This window comes from Lolium perenne, chromosome 5 (assembly GCF_019359855.2).
Source record: "Lolium perenne isolate Kyuss_39 chromosome 5, Kyuss_2.0, whole genome shotgun sequence".
In the NCBI taxonomy this organism is placed as follows: domain Eukaryota; kingdom Viridiplantae; phylum Streptophyta; class Magnoliopsida; order Poales; family Poaceae; genus Lolium; species Lolium perenne.
The window spans coordinates 56,720,604-56,742,548 of record NC_067248.2 but is presented as its reverse complement, the minus strand read 5'-3'; the positions used below and the strand labels follow the sequence as shown (position 1 = coordinate 56,742,548).

Below are 21,945 nucleotides of genomic sequence, written 5' to 3'. Positions count from 1 at the left end.
TAACAAATTTTCGACGTGATGATGTTTTGATGTTGCACTCGGCCTTGAACTGAAATACTAGTACGGTCTCACAATTTTTTATCACTATAATTTGCAAGATCTAGCGGATGAGCCAATTTCAGAGATAGATGATGATCATGGTAGTAACCGGTATTTAATGTGATGATGATTTGATTTTGCACTCGGCCTTGAACAGAGGTACTAGTACGGTCTCACATTTTTTAATCATTATAGTTGGACCTTAGCCAAATTCAAAATCTCATAGCGGCAAAACTTCCCGCCCACAAAATACAAAAATTTGACACGCTTCCAAATTCCCATTCTACCCCCGCGGAGATGACAGAAAGGTCGGTTGGTGGTGGGGGGGGCGGTGGGGGGTATGCCCGTCATTTTTTGGATCACCACCTCCCTAGCCCGGAAACCCTCCCAGAAAAAATTCATTTCCCTCAGACCACCCACCGGAACTTCCCAAGTCCCTCTCTCCCACCTCCACGACCACCGCACCGGAACATCCCCGCCGGACTTCCCTGGCCTACCCGAGCCCTCGCGATCCTCGTCATCCGGCTGCCTGCCGGAGCCGCTTCATCGACGCCGTCATCAACCGGACCGGATCATCCCCGCCGTACCTCGAAACCATATGCTCATCCAGCAGTCTACCGCAGTCGCTTCAGCTTAGCCGCTTCGCCGGATCCGTCTTCCACCGCATCGGATCTTGCTCACCGACACCGCTATGCATGAACCGGATCTGCTTCACCGGCGCCGTGCATGATCTAAACTCTTCTACTGTTGCTTTTCTATTGCTTGCCTGCAAGTTCTTGTTTAATCTTGGGGGAACCTGTTTGTGCTAACGACGCGCCGTTACTTTTTTGCAGATGAGATGAGTAACCATGAAGTGTAATGGCCGTCTCTCCAACCCCAAGTAGCACATGTAGCGTACTTCATCACCGGATCTATCAACCCCAGGAAGATCTTTTGTGACTCCCATAGAGTGCTTCTCCTAATGTAAGTCCCTTGTTTCAGCGCCATGTTCTATGTTCAGATGCTTGTTTGTCTGAAGCTCTTTTAGTTCATTCCTAGCTATGACCGTAACACGTTGCTATTTTCAACTTCATTGCTAACTTTAAGCGATTGAACATTTTGGTTTGCATTCCCTGCTCTGTAGATGTAGCCATCATAACTTCTATCTTGAGAAGTCGATGTTACAAAAATTATAGGTATTATAGTAACATCCTGCTATTATTTAGTTCATGGCCAATTTTAAGTAATTGCACATGTTGGTTCGCATTCCCTGCTCTATAGCTTTTGGCATCGTAACTTCTATATTTGGTTTACATTCCCTGCTCTGTAGATCTAGCCATCATAACTTTATCTTGCTCAGTCGTTGTTACAAAAATTATGGCCTGCTACTATGTTGTTTGTGCCAATTTTTTACTCCATGAACATGTTGGCTTGCATTCCCTGTACTACAGGTGATGCCATTGTTTTGTATCTAGTTCATTGTAAGCTAACAAAGTAAGGACTTAGTTTGGCATGCTATCACTACGCTATCTAGCCTGTAGTACAAATAAACTTGTCATACTACTAGATAATAATTTTGCGTGCCATCTTGTTCTTCAAAAGCTGCATTATTGACTTGTTTCTCTGACTTGGCATGACGCTCACATATGGAAAGCTGAACATATTGGTTTGCATTCCCTCTTATACAAGTTCACAGGTGATCCCACTATATTCTGTATCTGGTCCATCCTAAGCTCCAGCATTAACTATCCTCTATGTGTTGCTCATTACAAGTTTATATCCCGAAACATCTTGATTTGCATCCCCTTCACTATAAGTTCAGGAGTATTATTTAGTTCACGGCCAAAATGAAGTAATTGCACTTGGCACATGTTGGTTCACATTCCCTCCTCTTTAGCTTTTGCCATCGTAACTTCTATTTTTGGTTTACATTCCCTGCTCTGTAGATATAGCCATCATAACTTCATCTTGCTCAGTCGTTGTTACAAAATTTATAGCCTGCTACTATGTTGTTCATGCCAATTTTGTACTCCCTGAACATGTTGGTTTGCATGGGACTCGACGATAGTAAGTCTGATGTTTCATTCTAACATGCTCATTATATTGGTACATTGGTATGCGGCATGCACTCTTTGTTTGCTTATTGTGCGCATTACAATGATCTTGTTATAACGACGAAATGATGAGTTCCAAATTCTTTGGCAAACAATATTGTAGTGTCTTTGCCTTTCCATTGTTCTTTGTCTTAACTTGTAATGTCTTTGTTTCAGATATAGGTGCTGCATGGACAACTTAAAAGATTGCCGGATCCCTTCATTGTATTGCTAGGTTTAATTACCATTCAATTTCTCCGGGTTACGTAATATTTTTCAATGCCTTGCATGATGTAATATTTAGTTAGTTTTTATAGTTCTTTCGCGCATTTTTTCTTTGGTGCTTGTGGTAAGTGAGGCTATCCGACGTAAATCAATCTTTGCGTAAATATTCTCGATATCTAAATCACGAATTCCCATCCCTTAAACGGCCCAATTAAGCGAAATCACATATGTGCCGGCCCGCAAAATCCTAAAGCGCCTATTACGCCGGCATATAAACGGCAACTAAACGGGCTGGCCCACTTACTTATTGGGCCAGCCCACTTGATTCTTGTGGACCCCACACTTTTATTGGGCCGGCCCACTTGCTTTAAGGTGGACCCCACCCACTACTGGGCCGGCCCACTAACTAGTTGGGCCAGCCCAATTGCTTTTGTGGTGGACCCCACATACTAAATGGGCCGGCCCTTTAAGACGAAAGTGGGACCCACCTGTGTTTTTGGCCCGGCCCACTAGCGTGTTGGGCCGGCCCACTTGCTATATGGTGGACCCCACATACTAAATGGGCCGGCCCTTTAACAGGAAAGTGGGACCCACCTGTGTTTTTGGCCCGGTCCACTAGCATGTTGGGCCGGCCCACTTGCTATATGGTGGACCCCACATACTAAATGGGCCGACCCTTTAACAGGAAAGTGGGACCCACCAGTGTTTTGGCCCGGCCCACTATCTTGTTGGGCCGGCCCACTTGCTATATGGTGGACCCCTCATACTAAATGGGCCAGCCCTTTAACTGGAAAGTGGGACCCACCTGTGTTTTTGGCCGACCACTATATTGTTGGGCGGCCCACTTGCTATATGGTGGACCCCACATACTAAATGGGCTGGCCCTTTAACAGGAAAGTGGGACCCACCGGTGCTTTTGGCCCGGCCCACTGGCTTGTTGGGCCAGCCCATTTGATCTAATGTGGACCCCACGTACTAAATGGGCCGGCCCGATAGCAGGAAAGTGGGACCCACATGCTAATTGGGCCGGCCCACTAACTTCTTGGGCCGGCCCAGTTGCTTTAATGTGGACCCCACTTTGTAAATGGGCCGGCCCGATACCAGGAAAGTGGGTCCCACATGTCTTGTGGGCCGGCCCTTTTGCCTGTTGACCGGTCAATCAAGTGCATTCGGCCCGGCCCACATGCTTAGTGGGCTGGCCCATTAAAGTTTTGACCAGTCAACCTTAGAGGTTAGGCCCGGCCCACGTAACTAATGGACCAGCCCAGCTATATAGTTGACCGGTCAAACTAAGTCAGCTGGCCCGGCCCGCAAACTTAATGGGCCGGCCCGCTTAAGACGTGGCTGGGCTCGGGTGGGGGTACCATCTACCTCGGGGTTTCGACGGTTAACGCCGTTAATCGCGATTAACGGCGTACGCCACGTGTCGATTTGCATGACGTCGGCGATCAACGGGCTCCCGGAAACACTTGGGCAACGGTCCGATTTTCCGTGGCGGAAGGGCGCCCAAGCGCGACGGACCGAAAAAATCGTCGTAGGACTTTGCCTGACGCAGTTTCCACAACAGAACCCATATCGTCGGGTTAGGCCCATAGGCGACGAAAAATACCCCTTAGCGGACGATTTTGAGACGTTGTCTATCAGAACTTTTCTTGTAGTGGTTAATGAAGTCAACTTATACATACACTATGGTGGAAACCTAGATGAGGAGTAGATGGGAACCAATTTCCTGATCCTAGAACCTAGGTAGCTAGAGTTCACCTATAGTTCCCTTAGCAAGCAAAGTACCTCTATAGGTAGAGCTAGTAATAGTTTAGTTTCCGAGTTGTTCGTCTGGAGTTTTTTTTTTTGCAGTTTTACCTTATTGTAATTAGGAGGTTGTGCTGATCTTTTCTAATGAGTTAGTGTTGTAATTTTATAGACATGCCTTGGCCATACAATGTTTTTGTACCACTCCAACAGATGTAATACTAGTGCAACGGTGTTTCATTGATGTTATGTCAACGACTTGCGTACTACAATATGCACTGGTATGCTGGATCATCACATTGTACTGCTGAGTTTTTTGGGAAGACACAACGAAGTGGATTTTCCTTGCAAGGAGATACATGCTGATTCATCTCCATTTCGAAAAAATAAGCTGATTCATCTATTATGGCCAGCTATACAAATGGTTTGGTCACCTCGTGCTCCTGCTCCTGCTTTTGTTTTGCGTGTTGGAAAATAGTGGAACGGGCAGTTTGCACATTCTACAATTCAATTGGTCGAGGTGCTCTTCTTATTCTTATCCAGCGTGACGGTCCGACATACACGGTGACAAGGGTTTAACTTGTCAATGCCTATAGATTGTAGACTTGGGTTTCGCGGAAAGTAGAGGGCAAGTAGATCTCGAAGGTTCAGCCGAAAAGGTGCTCGACTATGAAAACTAGGGTGTATGTTGACAATAGATTCGATCCTTTCTTTCTCCCTCGGCTCCCCTTTATATAGGAGGTAGAGCCGAGGCTTTCGTATTGTACAAGTTACAAACTCCGGGAGACTATCCAAGTCCTTCCCGTACAATTACATGACTCTCAATCCCTAAAATAACTCTATCTTCCATATTGACTTTCACTGGGCTTCTGGGCCTTGAAAGCTTCGGATCGTAGGCCTCCAAATATCCTCGGGTACCTTATTCGGCAGGCCCATTCGAGATGCCTATGTCACACAGGTTTATGGGGTGGGGTGGGGTGGGGGGGGGAGAACTGCTATGTTGGCTGAATTCGTGAGCAAATTCAGCACTGGGTCCTCTATGGAACTGAATGCTACTTGTTCAGTCCAACAATTTTGCTGCTTCCTCATGCATACCAACTTACTCGTCATCTATCCGAAGGATCTTGCTAGACTGTTCTGATCAATCAAAACTCGAATAGATTGGCATGCTCCCTCTTCTCTGCCCCTTGGATCTGGGTGATGCCCTATTTCACCATGTTATATGTGCAACTGAACCATCTGTCACTGCATGTCTAGCGACTCATTGATGAGATTGCCTCTTCCTATGAGACTATTTTTTGGCAAGGAATTTTATGCTCCGTGGGATCCCGGTGGCCACCGCCCTCGAGCATTCGATGTTACCGGCTTGAGGGCAAGCCGAATGTAAGGAATTGAGAATGTCATGGTCCGTGTTGGGCTTCCATACTGGGTCGCATGGGCCGCTGTGAGAAGGGATCCACATGCCCAATGCGCAAGGGAAGAGTGATGCACACTGCTGCACTTAAAGGATCGACGACACACTGGAGGCGGCGTCGAAGAACCAGAACTAGAGGACCATGGCAAGGGTGGCACAGTCTCTCTTCCCCATCTCTAGTGTATCTTCTTCCCTTGCCGGGGGGGGGGGAGGGTCAGAACTGCTATGTTGGCTGAATTCGTGAGCAAATTCAGCACTGGGTCCTCTATGGAACTGAATGCTACTTGTTTAGTCCAACAATTTTGTTGTTGCCTCATGCATACCAACTTACTCGTCATCTATCCGAAGGGATCCACATGCCCAATGCGCAAGGGAAGAGTGATGCACACTGCTGCACTTAAAGGATCGACGACACACTGGAGGCGGCGTCGAAGAACCAGAACTAGAGGACCATGGCAAGGGTGGCACAGTCTCTCTTCCCCATCTCTAGTGTATCTTCTTCCCTTGCCGGGGGGGGGGGAGGGTCAGAACTGCTATGTTGGCTGAATTCGTGAGCAAATTCAGCACTGGGTCCTCTATGGAACTGAATGCTACTTGTTTAGTCCAACAATTTTGTTGCTGCCTCATGCATACCAACTTACTCGTCATCTATCCGAAGGATCTTGCCACACTGTTCTTTTCAGTCAAAACTCAAATAGATTGGTATGCGCCCTCTTCTCCTCCCCTTGGATCTGGGTGATTGATACGTCTCCAACGTATCGATAATTTCTTGTGTTCCATGCCACATTATTGATGTTATCTACATGTTTTATGCACACTTTATGTCATATTCTTGCATTTTCTGGAACTAACCTATTAACAAGATGCCGAAGTGCCGATTCTTTGTTCTGCTGTTTTTGGTTTCAGAAATCCTAGTAAAGAAATATTCTCGGAATTGGACGAAATAAAAGCCCAGAGGCCTATTTTCTCACGAAGCTTCCAGAAGACCGAAGACGAGATGAAGAGGGGCCACGGGGTGGCCAAACCCTAGGGCGGCGCGGCCCCACCCCTGGCCGCGCCGACCTATGGTGTGGGCCCCCCGTGCCGCCTCTTGACTTGCCCTTCCGCCTACAAATAGCCTCCGTGACGAAACCCCCAGTACCGAGAGCCACGATACGGAAAACCTTCCAGAGACGCCGTCACCGCCGATCCCATCTCGGGGGATCCTGGAGATCGCCTCCGGCACCCTGCCGGAGAGGGGAATCATCTCCCGGAGGACTCTACACCGCCATGGTCGCCTCCGGAGTGATGAGTGAGTAGTCTACCCCTGGACTATGGGTCCATAGCAGTAGCTAGATGGTTGTCTTCTCCCCATTGTGCTATCATTGTCGGATCTTGTGAGCTGCCTATCATGATCAAGATCATCTATATGTAATTCTATATGTTGCGTTTGTTGGGATCCGATGAATAGAGAATACTTGTTATGTTGATTATCAAAGTTATGCTTATGTGTTGTTTATGATCTTGCATGCTCTCCGTTATTAGTAGATGCTCTGGCCAAGTAGATGCTTTTAACTCCAAGAGGGAGTACTTATGCTCGATAGTGGGTTCATGCCTGCATTGACACACAGGGGAGTGAGAAACCCCTAAGGTTGTGTTGTCTTGTTGCCACTAGGGATAAAACATTGATGCTATGTCTAAGGATGTAGTTGTTGAATACATAACGCACCATACTTAATGCAATTGTACATTGCTTTGCAACTTAATACCGGAGGGGGTTCGGATGATAACACGAAGGTGGACTTTTTAGGCATAGATGCGGTTGGATGGCGGTCTATGTACTTTGTCGTAATGCCCAATTAAATCTCACTATACTCATCATGATATGTATGTGCATGGTCATGCTCTCTTTATTTGTCAATTGCCCAACTGTAATTTGTTCACCCAACATGCTGTTCGTCTTATGGGAGAGACACCTCTAGTGAACTGTGGACCCCGGTCCAATTCTCTTTACTGAAATACAATCTACTGCAATACTTGTTTTTACTGTTTTCTCTGCAAACAATCATCTTCCACACAATACGGTTAATCCTTTGTTACAGCAAGCCGGTGAGATTGACAACCTCACTGTTTCGTTGGGGCAAAGTACTTTGGTTGTGTTGTGCAGGTTCCACGTTGGCGCCGGAATCTCTGGTGTTGCGCCGCACTACATCCCGCCGCCATCCACCTTCCACGTGCGTCGTGGCTCCGCCTGGTTCGATAAACCTTGGTTTCTTTACGAGGAAAACTTGCTGCTGTGCGCATCATACCTTCCTCTTGGGGTTGCCCAACGAACGTGTGAAATACACGCCATCAAGCTCTTTTTCTGGCGCCGTTGCCGGGGAGATCAAGACACGCTGCAAGGGGAGTCTCCACTTCTCAATCTCTTTACTTTGTTTTTGTCTTGCTTTATTTTATTTACTACTTTGTTTGCTGCATTATATCAAAATACAAAAAAATCAGTTACTTGTTTTACTTTACTTAATATCATGCATGTTTTTATTTCACTAGTTAAGCATAATGGAAAACAACAAAAATATGAGAGATCTTTATGAACTTTATCTTGAATTAGGACATGATGTGTTTGAAGAGAGAATTAAAAAACCCATGGAACTTTATACGCATGCTAATGGGAATGTTATTACTATGGATGCTTTGAACACCATTGTTGCTAATGCTATGGAAAATTCTAAGCTTGGGGAAGCTGGCTCTGATGAGCATGATCTTTTTAGTCCCCCAAGCATTGAGGAGAAAATTTTCTTTTATGATTACAATATGCCTCCTATACATGATGATAGCCACTTTGTTGAATTTGCTCCCACTACAACTAATAAAATTGATTATGCTTACGTGGAGAGTAATAATTTTATGCATGAGACTCATGATAAGAATGCTTTATGTGATAGTTACATTGTTGAGTTTGCTCATGATGCTACTGAAAATTATTATGAGAGAGGAAAATATGGTTGTAGAAATTTTCATGTTACTAAAACACCTCTCTATGTGCTGAAATTTTTGAAGCTACACTTGTTCTATCTTCCTATGCTTGTTACTTTGCTCTTCATGAACTTGTTTATTTACAAGATTCCTATGCATAGGAAGCATTTTAGACTTAAATGTGTTTTGAATTTGCCTCTTGATGCTCTCTTTTGCTTCAAATACTATTTCTTGCGAGTGCATCATTAAAACTGCTGAGCCCATCTTAATGGCTATAAAGAAAGAACTTCTTGGGAGACAACCCATGTTTTTACCTACAGTACTTTGTTTTTATTTTGTGTCTTGGAAGTTGTTTACTACTGTAGCAACCTCTCCTTATCTTAGTTTTGAGTTTTGTTGTGCCAAGTTAAGCCGTTGATAGAAAAGTAAGTACTAGATTTGGATTACTGCGCAGTTCCAGATTTCTTTGCTGTCACGAATCTGAGCCCACTGCCCTGCAGGAAGCTCAGAAAATTATGCCAATTTACGTGCATGATCCTCAGATATGTACGCAACTTTCATTCAATTTGAGCATTTTCATTTAAGCAAGTCTGGTGCCATTTTAAAATTCGTCAATACGAACTGTTCTGTTTTGACAGATTCTGCCTTTTATTTCGCATTGCCTCTTTCGCTATGTTGGATGAATTTCTTTGATCCACTAAAGTCCAGTAGCATCATGCAATGTCCAGAAGTGTTAAGAATGATTGTGTCACCTCTGAATATGTCAATTTATATTGTGCACTAACCCTCTAATGAGTTGTTTCGAGTTTGGTGTGGAGGAAGTTTTCAAGGATCAAGAGAGGAGTATGATGCAACATGATCAAGGAGAGTGAAAGCTCTAAGCTTGGGGATGCACCCGGTGGTTCACCCCTGCATATATCAAGAAGACTCAAGCGTCTAAGCTTGGGGATGCCCAAGGCATCCCCTTCTTCATCAACAAATTATCAGGTTCCTCCCCTGAAACTACATTTTTATTCGGCCACATCTTATGTGCTTTTTCTTGGAGCGTCGGTTTGTTTTTGTTTTTGTTTTGTTTGAATAAAATGGATCCTAGCATTCACTTTATGGGAGAGACACACACTCCGCTGTAGCATATGGACAAATATGTCCTTGGTTTCTACTCATAGTATTCATGACGAAGTTTCTCCTTCGTTAAATTGTTATATGGTTGGAATTGGAAAATGATACATGTAGTAATTGCTATAAATGTCTTGGGTAAAGTGATACTTGGCAATTGTTGTGCTCATGTTTAAGCTCTTGCATCATATGCTTTGCACCCATTAATGAAGAAATACATAGAGCATGCTAAAATTTGGTTTGCATATTTGGTTTCTCTAAGGTCTAGATAATTTCTAGTATTGAGTTTGAACAACAAGGAAGACGGTGTAGAGTCTTATAATGCTTTCAATATGTCTTTTATGTGAGTTTTGCTGTACCGTTCATCCTTGTGTTTGTTTCAAATAAGCCTTGCTAGCCTAAACCTTGTATCGAGAGGGAATACTTCTCATGCATCCAAAATACTTGAGCCAACCACTATGCCATTTGTGTCCACCATACCTACCTATACTACATGGTATTTTCCCGCCATTCCAAAGTAAATTGCTTGAGTGCTACCTTTAAAATTCCATCATTCACCTTTGCAATATATAGCTCATGGGACAAATAGCTTAAAAACTATTGTGGTATTGAATATGTAATTATGCACTTTATCTCTTATTAAGTTGCTTGTTGTGCGATAACCATGTTTACTGGGGAACGCCATCAACTCATTGTTGAATTTCATGTGAGTTGCTATGCATGTTCGTCTTGTCTGAAGTAAGGGCGATCTACACTGAGTTGAATGGTTTGAGCATGCATATTGTGAGAGAAGAACATTGGGCCGCTAACTAAAGCCATGATTCATGGTGGAAGTTTCAGTTTTGGACAAATATCCTCAAATCTCTAATGAGAAAAGAATTAGTTGTTGTCAAATGCTTAAAGCATTAAAAGAGGAGTCCATTATCTGTTGTCTATGTTGTCCCGGTATGGATGTCTAAGTTGAGAATAATCAAAAGCGAGAAATCCAAATGCGAGCTTTCTCCTTAGACCTTTGTACAGGCGGCATAGAGGTACCCCTTTGTGAAACTTGGTTAAAGCATATGTATTGCGGTGATAATCCAGGTAGTCCAAGCTAATTAGGACAAGGTGCGAGCACTATTAGTACACTATGCATGAGGCTTGCAACTTATAAGATATAATTTACATGATGCATATGCTTTATTACTACCGTTGACAAAATTGTTTCATGTTTTCAAAATCAAAGCTCTAGCACAAATATAGCAATCGATGCTTTTCCTCTATGAGGACCATTCTTTTACTTTCAATGTTGAGTCAGTTCACCTATTTCTCTCCACCTCAAGAAGCAAACACTTGTGTGAACTGTGCATTGATTCTTACATACTTGCTTATTGCACTTATTATATTACTCTATGTTGACAATATCCATGAGATATACATGTTACAAGTTGAAAGCAACCGCTGAAACTTAATCTTCTTTTGTGTTGCTTCAATACCTTTACTTTGAATTATTGCTTTATGAGTTAACTCTTATGCAAGACTTATTGATGCTTGTCTTGAAGTGCTATTCATGAAAAGTCTTTGCTTTATGATTCAGTTGTTTACTCATGTCATACACATTGTTTTGATCGCTGCATTCACTTCATATGCTTTACAAATAGTATGATCAAGTTTATGATGGCATGTCACTCCAGAAATTATCTTTGTTATCGTTTTACCTGCTCGGGACGAGCAGAACTAAGCTTGGGGATGCTGATACGTCTCCAACGTATCGATAATTTCTTGTGTTCCATGCCACATTATTGATGTTATCTACATGTTTTATGCACACTTTATGTCATATTCGTGCATTTTCTGGAACTAACCTATTAACAAGATGCCGAAGTGCCAGTTGCTGTTTTCTGCTGTTTTTGGTTTCAGAAATCCTAGTAAAGAAATATTCTCGGAATTGGACGAAATAAAAGCCCAGAGGCCTATTTTCTCACGAAGCTTCCAGAAGACCGAAGACGAGACGAAGAGGGGCCACGGGGTGGCCAAACCCTAGGGCGGCGCGGCCCCACCCCTGGCCGCGCCGGCCTATGGTGTGGGCCCCCCGTGCCGCCTCTTGACTTGCCCTTCCGCCTACAAATAGCCTCCGTGACGAAACCCCCAGTACCGAGAGCCACGATACGGAAAACCTTCCAGAGACGCCGTCACCGCCGATCCCATCTCGGGGGATCCTGGAGATCGCCTCCGGCACCCTGCCGGAGAGGGGAATCATCTCCCGGAGGACTCTACACCGCCATGGTCGCCTCCGGAGTGATGAGTGAGTAGTCTACCCCTGGACTATGGGTCCATAGCAGTAGCTAGATGGTTGTCTTCTCCCCATTGTGCTATCATTGTCGGATCTTGTGAGCTGCCTATCATGATCAAGATCATCTATATGTAATTCTATATGTTGCGTTTGTTGGGATCCGATGAATAGAGAATACTTGTTATGTTGATTATCAAAGTTATGCTTATGTGTTGTTTATGATCTTGCATGCTCTCCGTTATTAGTAGATGCTCTGGCCAAGTAGATGCTTTTAACTCCAAGAGGGAGTACTTATGCTCGATAGTGGGTTCATGCCTGCATTGACACCTGGGGGAGTGACAGAAACCCCTAAGGTTGTGTTGTGCTGTTGCCACTAGGGATAAAACATTGATGCTATGTCTAAGGATGTAGTTGTTGATTACATTACGCACCATACTTAATGCAATTGTCTGTTGCTTTGCAACTTAATACTGGAGGGGGTTCGGATGATAACCTGAAGGTGGACTTTTTAGGCATAGATGCAGTTGGATGGCGGTCTATGTACTTTGTCGTAATGCCCAATTAAATCTCACTATACTCATCATGATATGTATGTGCATGGTCATGCTCTCTTTATTTGTCAATTGCCCAACTGTAATTTGTTCACCCAACATGCTGTTCGTCTTATGGGAGAGACACCTCTAGTGAACTGTGGACCCCGGTCCAATTCTCTTTACTGAAATACAATCTACTGCAATACTTGTTTTTACTGTTTTCTCTGCAAACAATCATCTTCCACACAATACGGTTAATCCTTTGTTACAGCAAGCCGGTGAGATTGACAACCTCACTGTTTCGTTGGGGCAAAGTACTTTGGTTGTGTTGTGCAGGTTCCACGTTGGCGCCGGAATCTCTGGTGTTGCGCCGCACTACATCCCGCCGCCATCAACCTTCAACGTGCTTCTTGGCTCCTCCTGGTTCGATAAACCTTGGTTTCTTTCTGAGGGAAAACTTGCTGCTGTGCGCATCATACCTTCCTCTTGGGGTTGCCCAACGAACGTGTGAAATACACGCCATCAGTGATGCCCTAGTTCACCATGTTATATGTGCAACTGGACCATTGATGAGATTGCCTCTTCCTATGAGACTATTCTTGGCAAGGAATTTTATGCTCCGTGGGATCCCGGTGGCCACCGCCCACCGCCCTCGAGCATTCGATGTTACCGGCTTGAGGAGAAGCCGGATGTCAAGGAATTGAGAATGTCATGGTTCGTGTTGGGCTTCGATACTGGGTCGCATGGGCCACCGTGAGAAGGGATCCACATGCCCATTGCGCAAGGGAAGAGTGATGCACACTGCTGCACTTAAAGGATCGACATCACATTGGTGTCGGCGTCGAAGAACCAGAACCAGAGGACCCTGGCAAGGGCGGCGGACTCTCTCTTCCTCTGTGTTCTCCATCTCTAGTGTATCTTCTTCCTCTTTCACTAGCTAAATTATGTAATCCATCATCCAGTAGTGGTTGTATCAAGCGGACACGTAACGTAAGAGTATGTTACGAGCGTACTGCATCATTTCGATAGTTTGCGATCCTTCTTTAGAGATCTCATTGCAATTTTTCATTATCACAACTAATCAAACTATGCAACAATCTATCACGTGTATGGTTAATGTGTATGCTCTGCTGGTTCTCTCTTTACACATCCAACGACTTTTGAAACCAGATGCTTCCTTCCTAGAATTTCGCACATATCTAGCGCTACCATAAACAACATATATACATGGCCCGCTTTGATAACAAAAACGGAAAAGCTGCACTCCACTTTGTGAATGAAGTAAACACAAGGTGTATGAACAGACTTGAGTAGCCACACATATTATCTCTCTATATATAAATAAATATGCTAAAAGTGACACCATACCATCGTGGTCTCGCTAACTTTGATCAATATGTAACCCATATTTCGTTTCTCTATACACATGGCCTGTCCCTTGGTCGCTGGCCAACGTGGCTTTATACCCAAAAGGAACCTTTGGGCCAATAAAAATAGTAAAAAAAGAATACATAAGTGTGAAAAATCAGTAGCTTTTGGAGCTAGTGGTAGAGGCGATCATGATCAGGAATCATCCCTGTCACTGATCTCCTTCCTGGAGAGACCCAACTACCTCCTCAACTATAGATGATGCACGGCTCGCAGGTGCTTGATCATAATATTGTGGTGTTTGCGTGTGACGGGCGCGGTCGAGAGTAGGGGGGAGTTAAACGTGCGTCAAATTTAGGGAGACACTTGACGCGGTAGCATTTTGCCAGTAATCTTTGGAGTAGCCTGTTATATGTAGCATTTGGTAGCACCGACAGATCGAGTGAAGTTGATTAACTACCCAAATGACAATGCAGATGCTCCTTCCAGTACTGGTTGCCACATTGCTGCTGGCGTCGCTACGGTGGCTGCCGGCGGTGGCCGCAGCGGCGCCATGCCAGCGGCGGTGCGGCTCGGTGGACATCCCTTACCCATTCGGCATCGGCCGCGGCTGTTACCGCGACTCCAGCGACCTTGTCTTCTCGCTCACCTGCAACCTATCCGCCGACGGCACCCGCCGGCCGTTCAACAACATGCTGGAGGTGCTCGACGTGAACCTGCGTCGGGGCCAGCTGCGCGTCCAGAACCGCATCAACTCGTGGTGCTACAACCGCACGTCGCGGTCCATGGACGTGCAGAACAACTGGGCGTACGAGCTCACTTCCTTCCGGGTCTCCGACACCGAGAACCGGTTCACCGTCATCGGCTGCGACGCCCTCGCCTACGTCGGGTCGCCGCCGGAAGGGGCCGCCAGCGACCGGTACAGCGTGGGGTGCCGGTCCATGTGCCCCAGCGCGGGGCGGCTGGCCAACGGCTCCTGCTCCGGCATGGGGTGCTGCCAGGCGGCGATACCGCCGGGGCTCAACCTCTACAAGGTGTGGTTCGAGGACAAGTACAACAGCAGCTCGGGGGGCGTGGCCGATTTCAGCCCGTGCAGCTACGCCGTGCTGGTCGAGGCGGCGGCGTTCCAGTTCCGGACCACGTACGTGACCACCGGCCAGTTCATGGAGGCCACCGGCGGGCAGGTGCCGCTCGTGCTGGACTGGGTGGCTGGGAACCAGACGTGCCGGGAGGCGCCACGGAGCGCCGCCTACGCCTGCGTCAGCGGCAACAGCGAGTGCGTCGACTCCAGGAACGGGCCCGGCTACCTCTGCAACTGCTCCACAGGATACAAAGGAAATCCTTACGTGACCGATGGCTGTAAAGGTACAGTAATCCTGTGATCTTGATCGTTCAACTTGTGCGCATTCATCCGTATCTTAAAAAAATTGAGTCTTTGGCCCATCCGCCTCATGGCTTGGAGTTGCTGCTTCTCCACCAATCGGTCACACCTAGTTCTCGTTGGAGAATTAGTTCAGTTTTTAGCGAGTTGCAATTCTCGGCTAACACGAATCACAAAAGGAACAATTTTCCTCGTTTGTACGTGGAGATTTTGAACGAAACCCCTCATGATTCTTTCTTTATTGAAGCGACCGGTTGCATGCTTCCATATTGCATACTCCCTCCGTTCCAAAATATAAGGCGTCTAAGGATTAGTCAAAAGTCAACTTTTTGTAAGTTTGACCAAATTTATACACAAAAATATAAACATTTACAGTACTAAATCAACGTGAATAGATTCACCATAAAATATATTTTCTTAATATGTTCATTTGATATTGTAGATGTAAATATATTTTCCAAAATATTTGGTCAAAGTTAGTAAAGTTTGACTTTTGACCAGTCCTTAGACGCCTTATATTTTGGGATGGAGGGAGTAGCTAACATCTCAATTTTTGTTATGCATAGCTAATTAATTACTCATATATGCAATACCTAAATAACAAATACTCATATATGCAGTGCCATATCTAAGGGCATTACAATGGGGGATGTTAGGGTTGTTACATCAGATTTGTACTTAATTGGAACACATATATTGTAAAAAAGAGAAGCCTGCTTTTTCTTAGATACGAGATGATAAGGGAAGACTATTTTCCCCATTATATCATTTTGTCTTCCCTTAGCAACCTAGTTTACTTCTAAAATTTAATTGATTAATTCTCATTTATGGCTAGGGATGACAATAAGAGGTAATGCATTGTACCATTTATAATTAGTGTTTTCTCTAGATAACGTGGGCTTCTAAGGGAAGGCGTGTCTTCCCTACCATCGTACATGGCCTAAGAGCATGTATAATGGTAGAGAAGACTGGTCTTCTCTTAGCCGTCCAAATTATTTAAAGAAGACACTAAAGATAGATGGTACGATGCTTGTTGTCATCTCTATCTATTAGTGAGAATCAATTAGTTTTAGTAGGAAATTTGGTTGATACGAGAAGACACATGATACGATGGAGAAATTAATCTTCTCTTTATATTTTAAAGGATCATCCCTTAGTTGAGGGAAGGCTAGGCAATCTTTTTTTTATTCATTCTCTCTCCTCCAACTAAATAAAAATCCGACTTGACGATTGTAAGGGAAGACTGACGTCATCCCATTGTACATGTCCTAACGCTAGTTGAGCGGAATTAATTAACTACTAGTCCCGATTTGAATTCTGCCCTGATTTTCAGGAAACTATTTTAGCTGATTTCTCGCATATTTCCTTATTTTTAGAGTCTGCTTCAACTCCAAATGAAATATGCTTAGACCTAGAAATCTTTGTCTAATAAATTTATTTATTTACATCAGTGGAAGGAACGAAGCACATATGTATGGGATAGAAAAGGTTAAAATATTTAATTCTAAAATATATCATATATTATAATGAAGCTCTGATCTGGTGGTAAGAAATTGGAAGCACAACTGTATGGTTGTTGAATCATGAACAAATTAGTCCAAATCAACTCTTGATTGTAATTTTCAAGGGAGCAGGTAGGAGAGACAAAAAGCGTCCTAGTTGCTCCCTTGAATAGTATATAATCCAAATCATCTCTTGTTAAATGAAAAATGCGCTTTGAAAATGTGAATTCAATATACAATTTTCCGCTTTTGCAGATATTAACGAGTGCGAGGGGAAAGATGTGGCGTACCCCTGCTCTGTTCGTAACACTTGCTCTAACACTGCCGGGGGATTCAAGTGTTCATGCCCTGGTGGTAGATTAGGCAATGCTTATACAGGGACATGCGAGAAGAAGGGATCTGAGCGTCCATGGCAAGCCGCAATTGGTATTGCCATCTCAATGTCTGACTTTATTTTGTTTTGCGTTTTCTTTGTCTTGTGTTGATGATCAAGTTGGTCACTCCTTCAGGTGTTAGCATCGGCGTAGTGATGTTGGCATTGGGCACGTCCTGCACGTACGCGATCCAGGAGAAGCGGCGGCTGGCCGTGATCAAGAGCCGGCACTTCCGGCAGCACGGCGGGCAGCTCCTCTTCGAGGAGATGAAGAAGTCCATCAGCAAGCAGGGGATCTCCTTCACGCTCTTCACCAGGCAGGAGCTGCAGGAGGCCACGGGCGACTTCGACGAGCGGCACGTGCTGGGCAAGGGCGGCAACGGCACCGTGTACCGCGGCACGCTCCGGGACGGCACGGCGGTGGCGATCAAGCGGTGCCGGGTCGCCGGCGAGGACGAGCGGCAGCAGCGCGAGTTCGGCAGGGAGACGCTGATCCTGTCCCAGATCAACCACAAGAACATCGTGAAGCTCTACGGCTGCTGCCTGGAGGTGGAGGTGCCGATGCTGGTGTACCAGTTCATCCCCAACGGCACCCTCTACCAGCTCATCCACGGCGGCAGCGGCGCCGTGGTGCCGTTCGCGGCGCGCATGAGGATCGCGCACGAGACCGCGGAGGCGCTGGCGTACCTGCACTCCATGGCGTCCCCGCCCATCATCCACGGCGACGTCAAGTCCCCCAACATCCTCCTCGACGAGGGGTACGGCGCCAAGGTGTCGGACTTCGGGGCGTCGTCGCTGGCGCCGGCGCCCGCGGACGAGGCGCACCTGGTGACGTTCGTGCAGGGCACGTGCGGGTACCTGGACCCGGAGTACATGCAGACGTGCCGGCTCACGGAGAAGAGCGACGTGTACAGCTTCGGCGTCGTGCTCCTGGAGCTGCTCACGTCGCGCAAGGCGCTCAACCTCGCCGCCCCCGACGACGAGAAGAGCCTCGCCGCCAGCTTCCTCTCGGCGGCGAGGGAGTCCCGGCTCGACGGCCTGCTGGACGAGCGGATCAAGAGCGAGGTGGGGGCGGAGGCGCTGGTGCGGGTGGCCAAGCTCGCCAAGATGTGCCTGGAGATGTCGGGGGAGAGGAGGCCCTCCATGCGAGAAGTCGCCGAGGAGCTTGACAGGATCAGGAAGATGTCGTCGTCGTCGTCGTCGCAGATCAATCCAGGCCAGCTGCTCCTAGATGAGGGTGAAGCTCACTCCATCGTGGATGTGAGATTGTGAGTGAGAGGTGAGAGTGATCGATCACCCTACTACTACTTGATTTGGAAGTGATGGAGTTAATTGGAGGTTCTTGGTTAGATGACCAAACATGCATGCATATGTACTCTGTTTGAGATCGATCGATGTAGCTTACTTACTATTAGGATTAGTGGTACAGCAGGTTTGACAAATACAGCACACTGATAATGACATAAAAAAATTCAGGTGCAAACATGCCATGGATTGTATAGACATTGTTTCCATTCCACCATTAATTTGAGGTGATGTATCGTATTGGAACAGTATTGGCTTACAATTCAGTATAGAAAAAGGAAAATGCTTTGGATCCGTCGGAGGCTGCTCGCTCCGCAACCTCCGGATCCTGGAACGTCCGATCTATCCCCAGGAGACAGCCGTGGGAGGGCCACCACCGCACGACTTTATCTCTTCGTCGCCCTCCTCCTCCACTCATTCTTCCCCATCTTTTTCTCTTCCACTCCCAACATCACCACGCCGCCTGGCCGGCATGGACTCCCTCCACCGCAGCGAGGCGGGCCGCTGCTGCTAGGCGCCACTGTGATGCGAGGCGGCGGAGCTCCGATGAGTAGGGCTGCAGAGCTCCCAGCTATGGAGCGGCAGAGATCCAAGCAGCGTGTCGGCGGAGCCCGAGCAGTGAGGCAGGCGGTGGGACCTGCAAGCCACAGCCACCGTGCGGCTCCTCGCCGGAGCTGCAGCGAGCGGAAGTCCGAGCTGCAATGGTTCACCGCCGTAGCTGCAAAGTTGTGCTGGTGGTGCTGCAAGCGGCGCCGGGAAGCTGCAAGCGATTCCGGCGGTGCTTCAAACAGTTTTCACGGGAGCTGCAAATAGATGCCGCGGGAGCTGCAAGCGGCACCGGGAAGCTGCAGGTTATTCCAGCGGTGCTGCAAATGGCCGCCGCCAGAGCTGCAAGCGACTCCGGCGGTGCTGCAAGCGGCGCCGTGAAGCTGCAAGCAATTCCGGCGGTGCTGCAAAGGGACGCCGCCAGGGTTGCAATCGGCGTCGCTGGGAGCTGCAAACGGCCTCCGCCGGAGCTACGGCGGTATCTTCTCTAGCGATGATGGAGGCTCGCGAAGGTCTGTCTAGGACGCGCACGCTGCCCGCCGACGGCGGTGGTGCTGGGAGCAAGCGGGGCTTCCCACCGGTGGTGCTGCGAGCTGGGCGGCCAGGGTTCCGTAGGCGGTGGTGATGGGAGCAAGACCGCGGCGGCGGTGGTGCTGCGAGCTGGGCGGCAAGGGTTCCGCCGGCGGTGGGGGTGCGGCGGAGTCGATGTGTGCTAGTGCTTCCGATGCTCCTCTGGCGTGGCGAGGGGAAAAGGAAGACAGAAAGGGTGGGACCCGCATACATGTGGTGTTTCTTTTGACTAAAGCAGAGGACACGTGTCAAGCTCTCCATCCAGAGGTTCCAAGGCTCGGAGCCTCCGGAGGATTATCAGCACTTTCCATAGAAAAACCACACCACATGCGTATGTTTGAACATCACGTAGAGAGAAAAACAAAAGACGTGTCCAAATCAGCAATACGTATTCTCTGTACGGAAACGAGTTCTCACGTGCTCTGTGGCTCTGAGACTGAGAGGCAGTTCAGTTGCCGTTCCGTCCCTGCTCCGCGCGCACGACGGCAGTTGCCGTGCCGGTCCGGTGGCTAGAAGTCGTGGCGGCGGCCGATGGCGAGCGCTCTGACGAAGACGGCGGAGGCGCCGACGGAGAGCGCCGCGAAGGCGGGCGGCACGAGGATGTCCGCGCAGGTCCGGCCGGCCAGCCTCGCCGGCACGCAGACGTGGTCGCCGCCGCCGTCGAGCGGCACCCGCACGGCCCCAGCAGGGCACAGGCCGTCGCCGCCGCCGCCGGTCAGCGCCCACACGAACGCGGCCTCGGGCGCGAACGACGCCACGGAGACGGCCAGCGCCAGAGCGCCCGCCCACGCCGCACCGTGCCGCGCCGCCGGGCCCCAGCACGGCGGCCACCAGCACCACGACCACCACCGCCGCCGCCGCTCCCCCGCCACGAGCAGCGCTCCCAGGAGCGGATGCATGGGTCGGTCGGACGAGAACTCAAGATCGATCGATCGCTCCTGGGTTGCGCGCCTTTCTGCAGATTTGTCGAGTTCGGATGATCCGCGCGAGCAGGCCGTGACGCGCGCGCGGGTAGATATATACGGACAGAGCGGAGTGGGAGGCGAAGGCATCCGACGTGAAGTGGGTCGTGGGAATGGAGAGGTTATGTTACGTTTCGTACGTGTTGAGTGGGTGAGCGGAGAAGGGAAGAGTGAGCAGGCGCTGTTGAAATCTCTGGGTACACCACATTGTTTCTTGTTGGGTCTTGGTGGTGACAGTATGAATCTTCCAGAATAACGAGAGTAGTATTTATGAAACCTGAGATTTTTGCCATGGAATTGCCGCATGTGTAAGTAACTTTCGCGTAATTCTATTGTTGTTGTTTAAATTTGTCTTTTATATTTATGTTCTGCTTTCCATCAGGATAAATATAACCTGAAGTAGTAATCCTTGAAGCTTATGTCCTCGTTTAAATGTGTTGTTTCCAATTTTTGTCGTGCTTTGTGCTAAATGACTAAGTCAATCCAATTATGCCGGTGTAGTATAGATACTAGGTGTAGGTTTAGGCCGAGTCTAGGTGTAGGTTTTGTGTCTCTGAATGGCGTTATGCCGGTGTGGAGTACTCCCAACGTGTGGTTGGACGCCGCTGGAAGATGGATGGTGTCGTTGCCTATTCGACGGTTCCTTAGAGGAGGGATCCTCACGAAGGGGAGAAGAAGTAGGGGCCATAGGGCGGAGTGCACACGGGATGGTGGTACGCGAGTTACCCAGCTTCGGAACACCTGCACGATTACAGGGCCTACTGCTGCTTGTCTGGAATTATCTGGGCACTTTCGCGTTGTTACAATGAGTTGTGGTTGTGCCTCTAGGGCTCCCGGGATCCGGCTTATAAAGGCGCACGGATCTAGGGTTTACATGGAGAGTCCTAGCCGGAATACAAGTTGCCTAACTACGGTGCAATATCTTGCCGTGTACGTTAAGGATCCGCCTTTCATCGGGACCGTGCTGGATCCGGATACTTCATGGGCCTCCACGGATCCGGCCTCCTTCGTAGGTCGGTTGTGATCTGGCTTCCTGTTCCTGGGTTGGACTTCATCCTTCAGGATCTACAGCAACTGGACCGCCCGATGGGCCACATGCCTCATCACCAACTATGGGCCACCCAGGCTTGCCGGATCTAGGCACCGCCGTTGATATACTCTTAAAGTATACCCACAACAGTAGCCCCTGAAGTTCTTCGAGATTCATCATTCCTCCGACTTCATTCAGCTCGGATCCAAAGAGAATCTTGAAGAGCTTCAAAAACTTCCTTGTTTCCGATGTCATCTTCTCGGAAATCTTCTTTTCTTCAGGAACAACAACGTAGCAGATTTTCCACTTTTTCCGCGCACAACTTCCTTTTTTCCCGCGCTAAATTTTTGGAGATGCGAATTTCTAGCCGAAAATTTCGGGAGTGCACAGTTAAGTTACCTCCACGTCGTTTCACCGCTTTTAACCTAAGACACGTGTCAAGCATCCAACGGCGCGACCATTCAGTTTCCGCCGTCGGATCCAAAACACGAATCTCCGCGTGAAGTCTATAAATACCCCCACACGCGGTAACT

General features: G+C 47.7%; 2 protein-coding genes across 2 annotated transcripts; one reads left to right on the top strand and one right to left on the bottom strand.

The window, feature by feature from the left end:
• The first annotated feature begins 14,176 nt into the window (after positions 1-14,176).
• Positions 14,177-18,507, top strand: LOC127299225 (wall-associated receptor kinase 2). Its single transcript, XM_051329156.2, has 3 exons — positions 14,177-15,108; positions 16,882-17,052; positions 17,136-18,507. The coding sequence occupies exons 1-3, from the start codon at positions 14,208-14,210 to the stop codon at positions 18,269-18,271; spliced, it is 2,208 nt and encodes a 735-aa protein (XP_051185116.1). The 5' UTR covers positions 14,177-14,207; the 3' UTR covers positions 18,272-18,507.
• A 1,270-nt stretch (positions 18,508-19,777) lies between these two features.
• LOC127304650 (uncharacterized) lies at positions 19,778-20,319 on the bottom strand. Its single transcript, XM_051335271.2, has one exon. It carries the CDS (start codon positions 20,317-20,319, stop codon positions 19,930-19,932), a length of 390 nt encoding a protein of 129 aa, XP_051191231.1. The 3' UTR covers positions 19,778-19,929.
• Between the last annotated feature and the right edge of the window lie 1,626 nt (positions 20,320-21,945).

Bases quoted from the DNA above. Each gene is read 5' to 3' on its own strand.
- LOC127299225 (XM_051329156.2), top strand. From the start codon at position 14,208: ATGACAATGCAGATGCTCCTTCCAGTACTGGTTGCCACATTGCTGCTG. The intron at 15,109-16,881 runs GTACAGTAATCC...CCGCTTTTGCAG, and splicing joins CGTGACCGATGGCTGTAAAG to ATATTAACGAGTGCGAGGGG. The intron at 17,053-17,135 runs GTATTGCCATCT...TCACTCCTTCAG, and splicing joins TCCATGGCAAGCCGCAATTG to GTGTTAGCATCGGCGTAGTG.
- LOC127304650 (XM_051335271.2), bottom strand. From the start codon at position 20,319: ATGCATCCGCTCCTGGGAGCGCTGCTCGTGGCGGGGGAGCGGCGGCGG.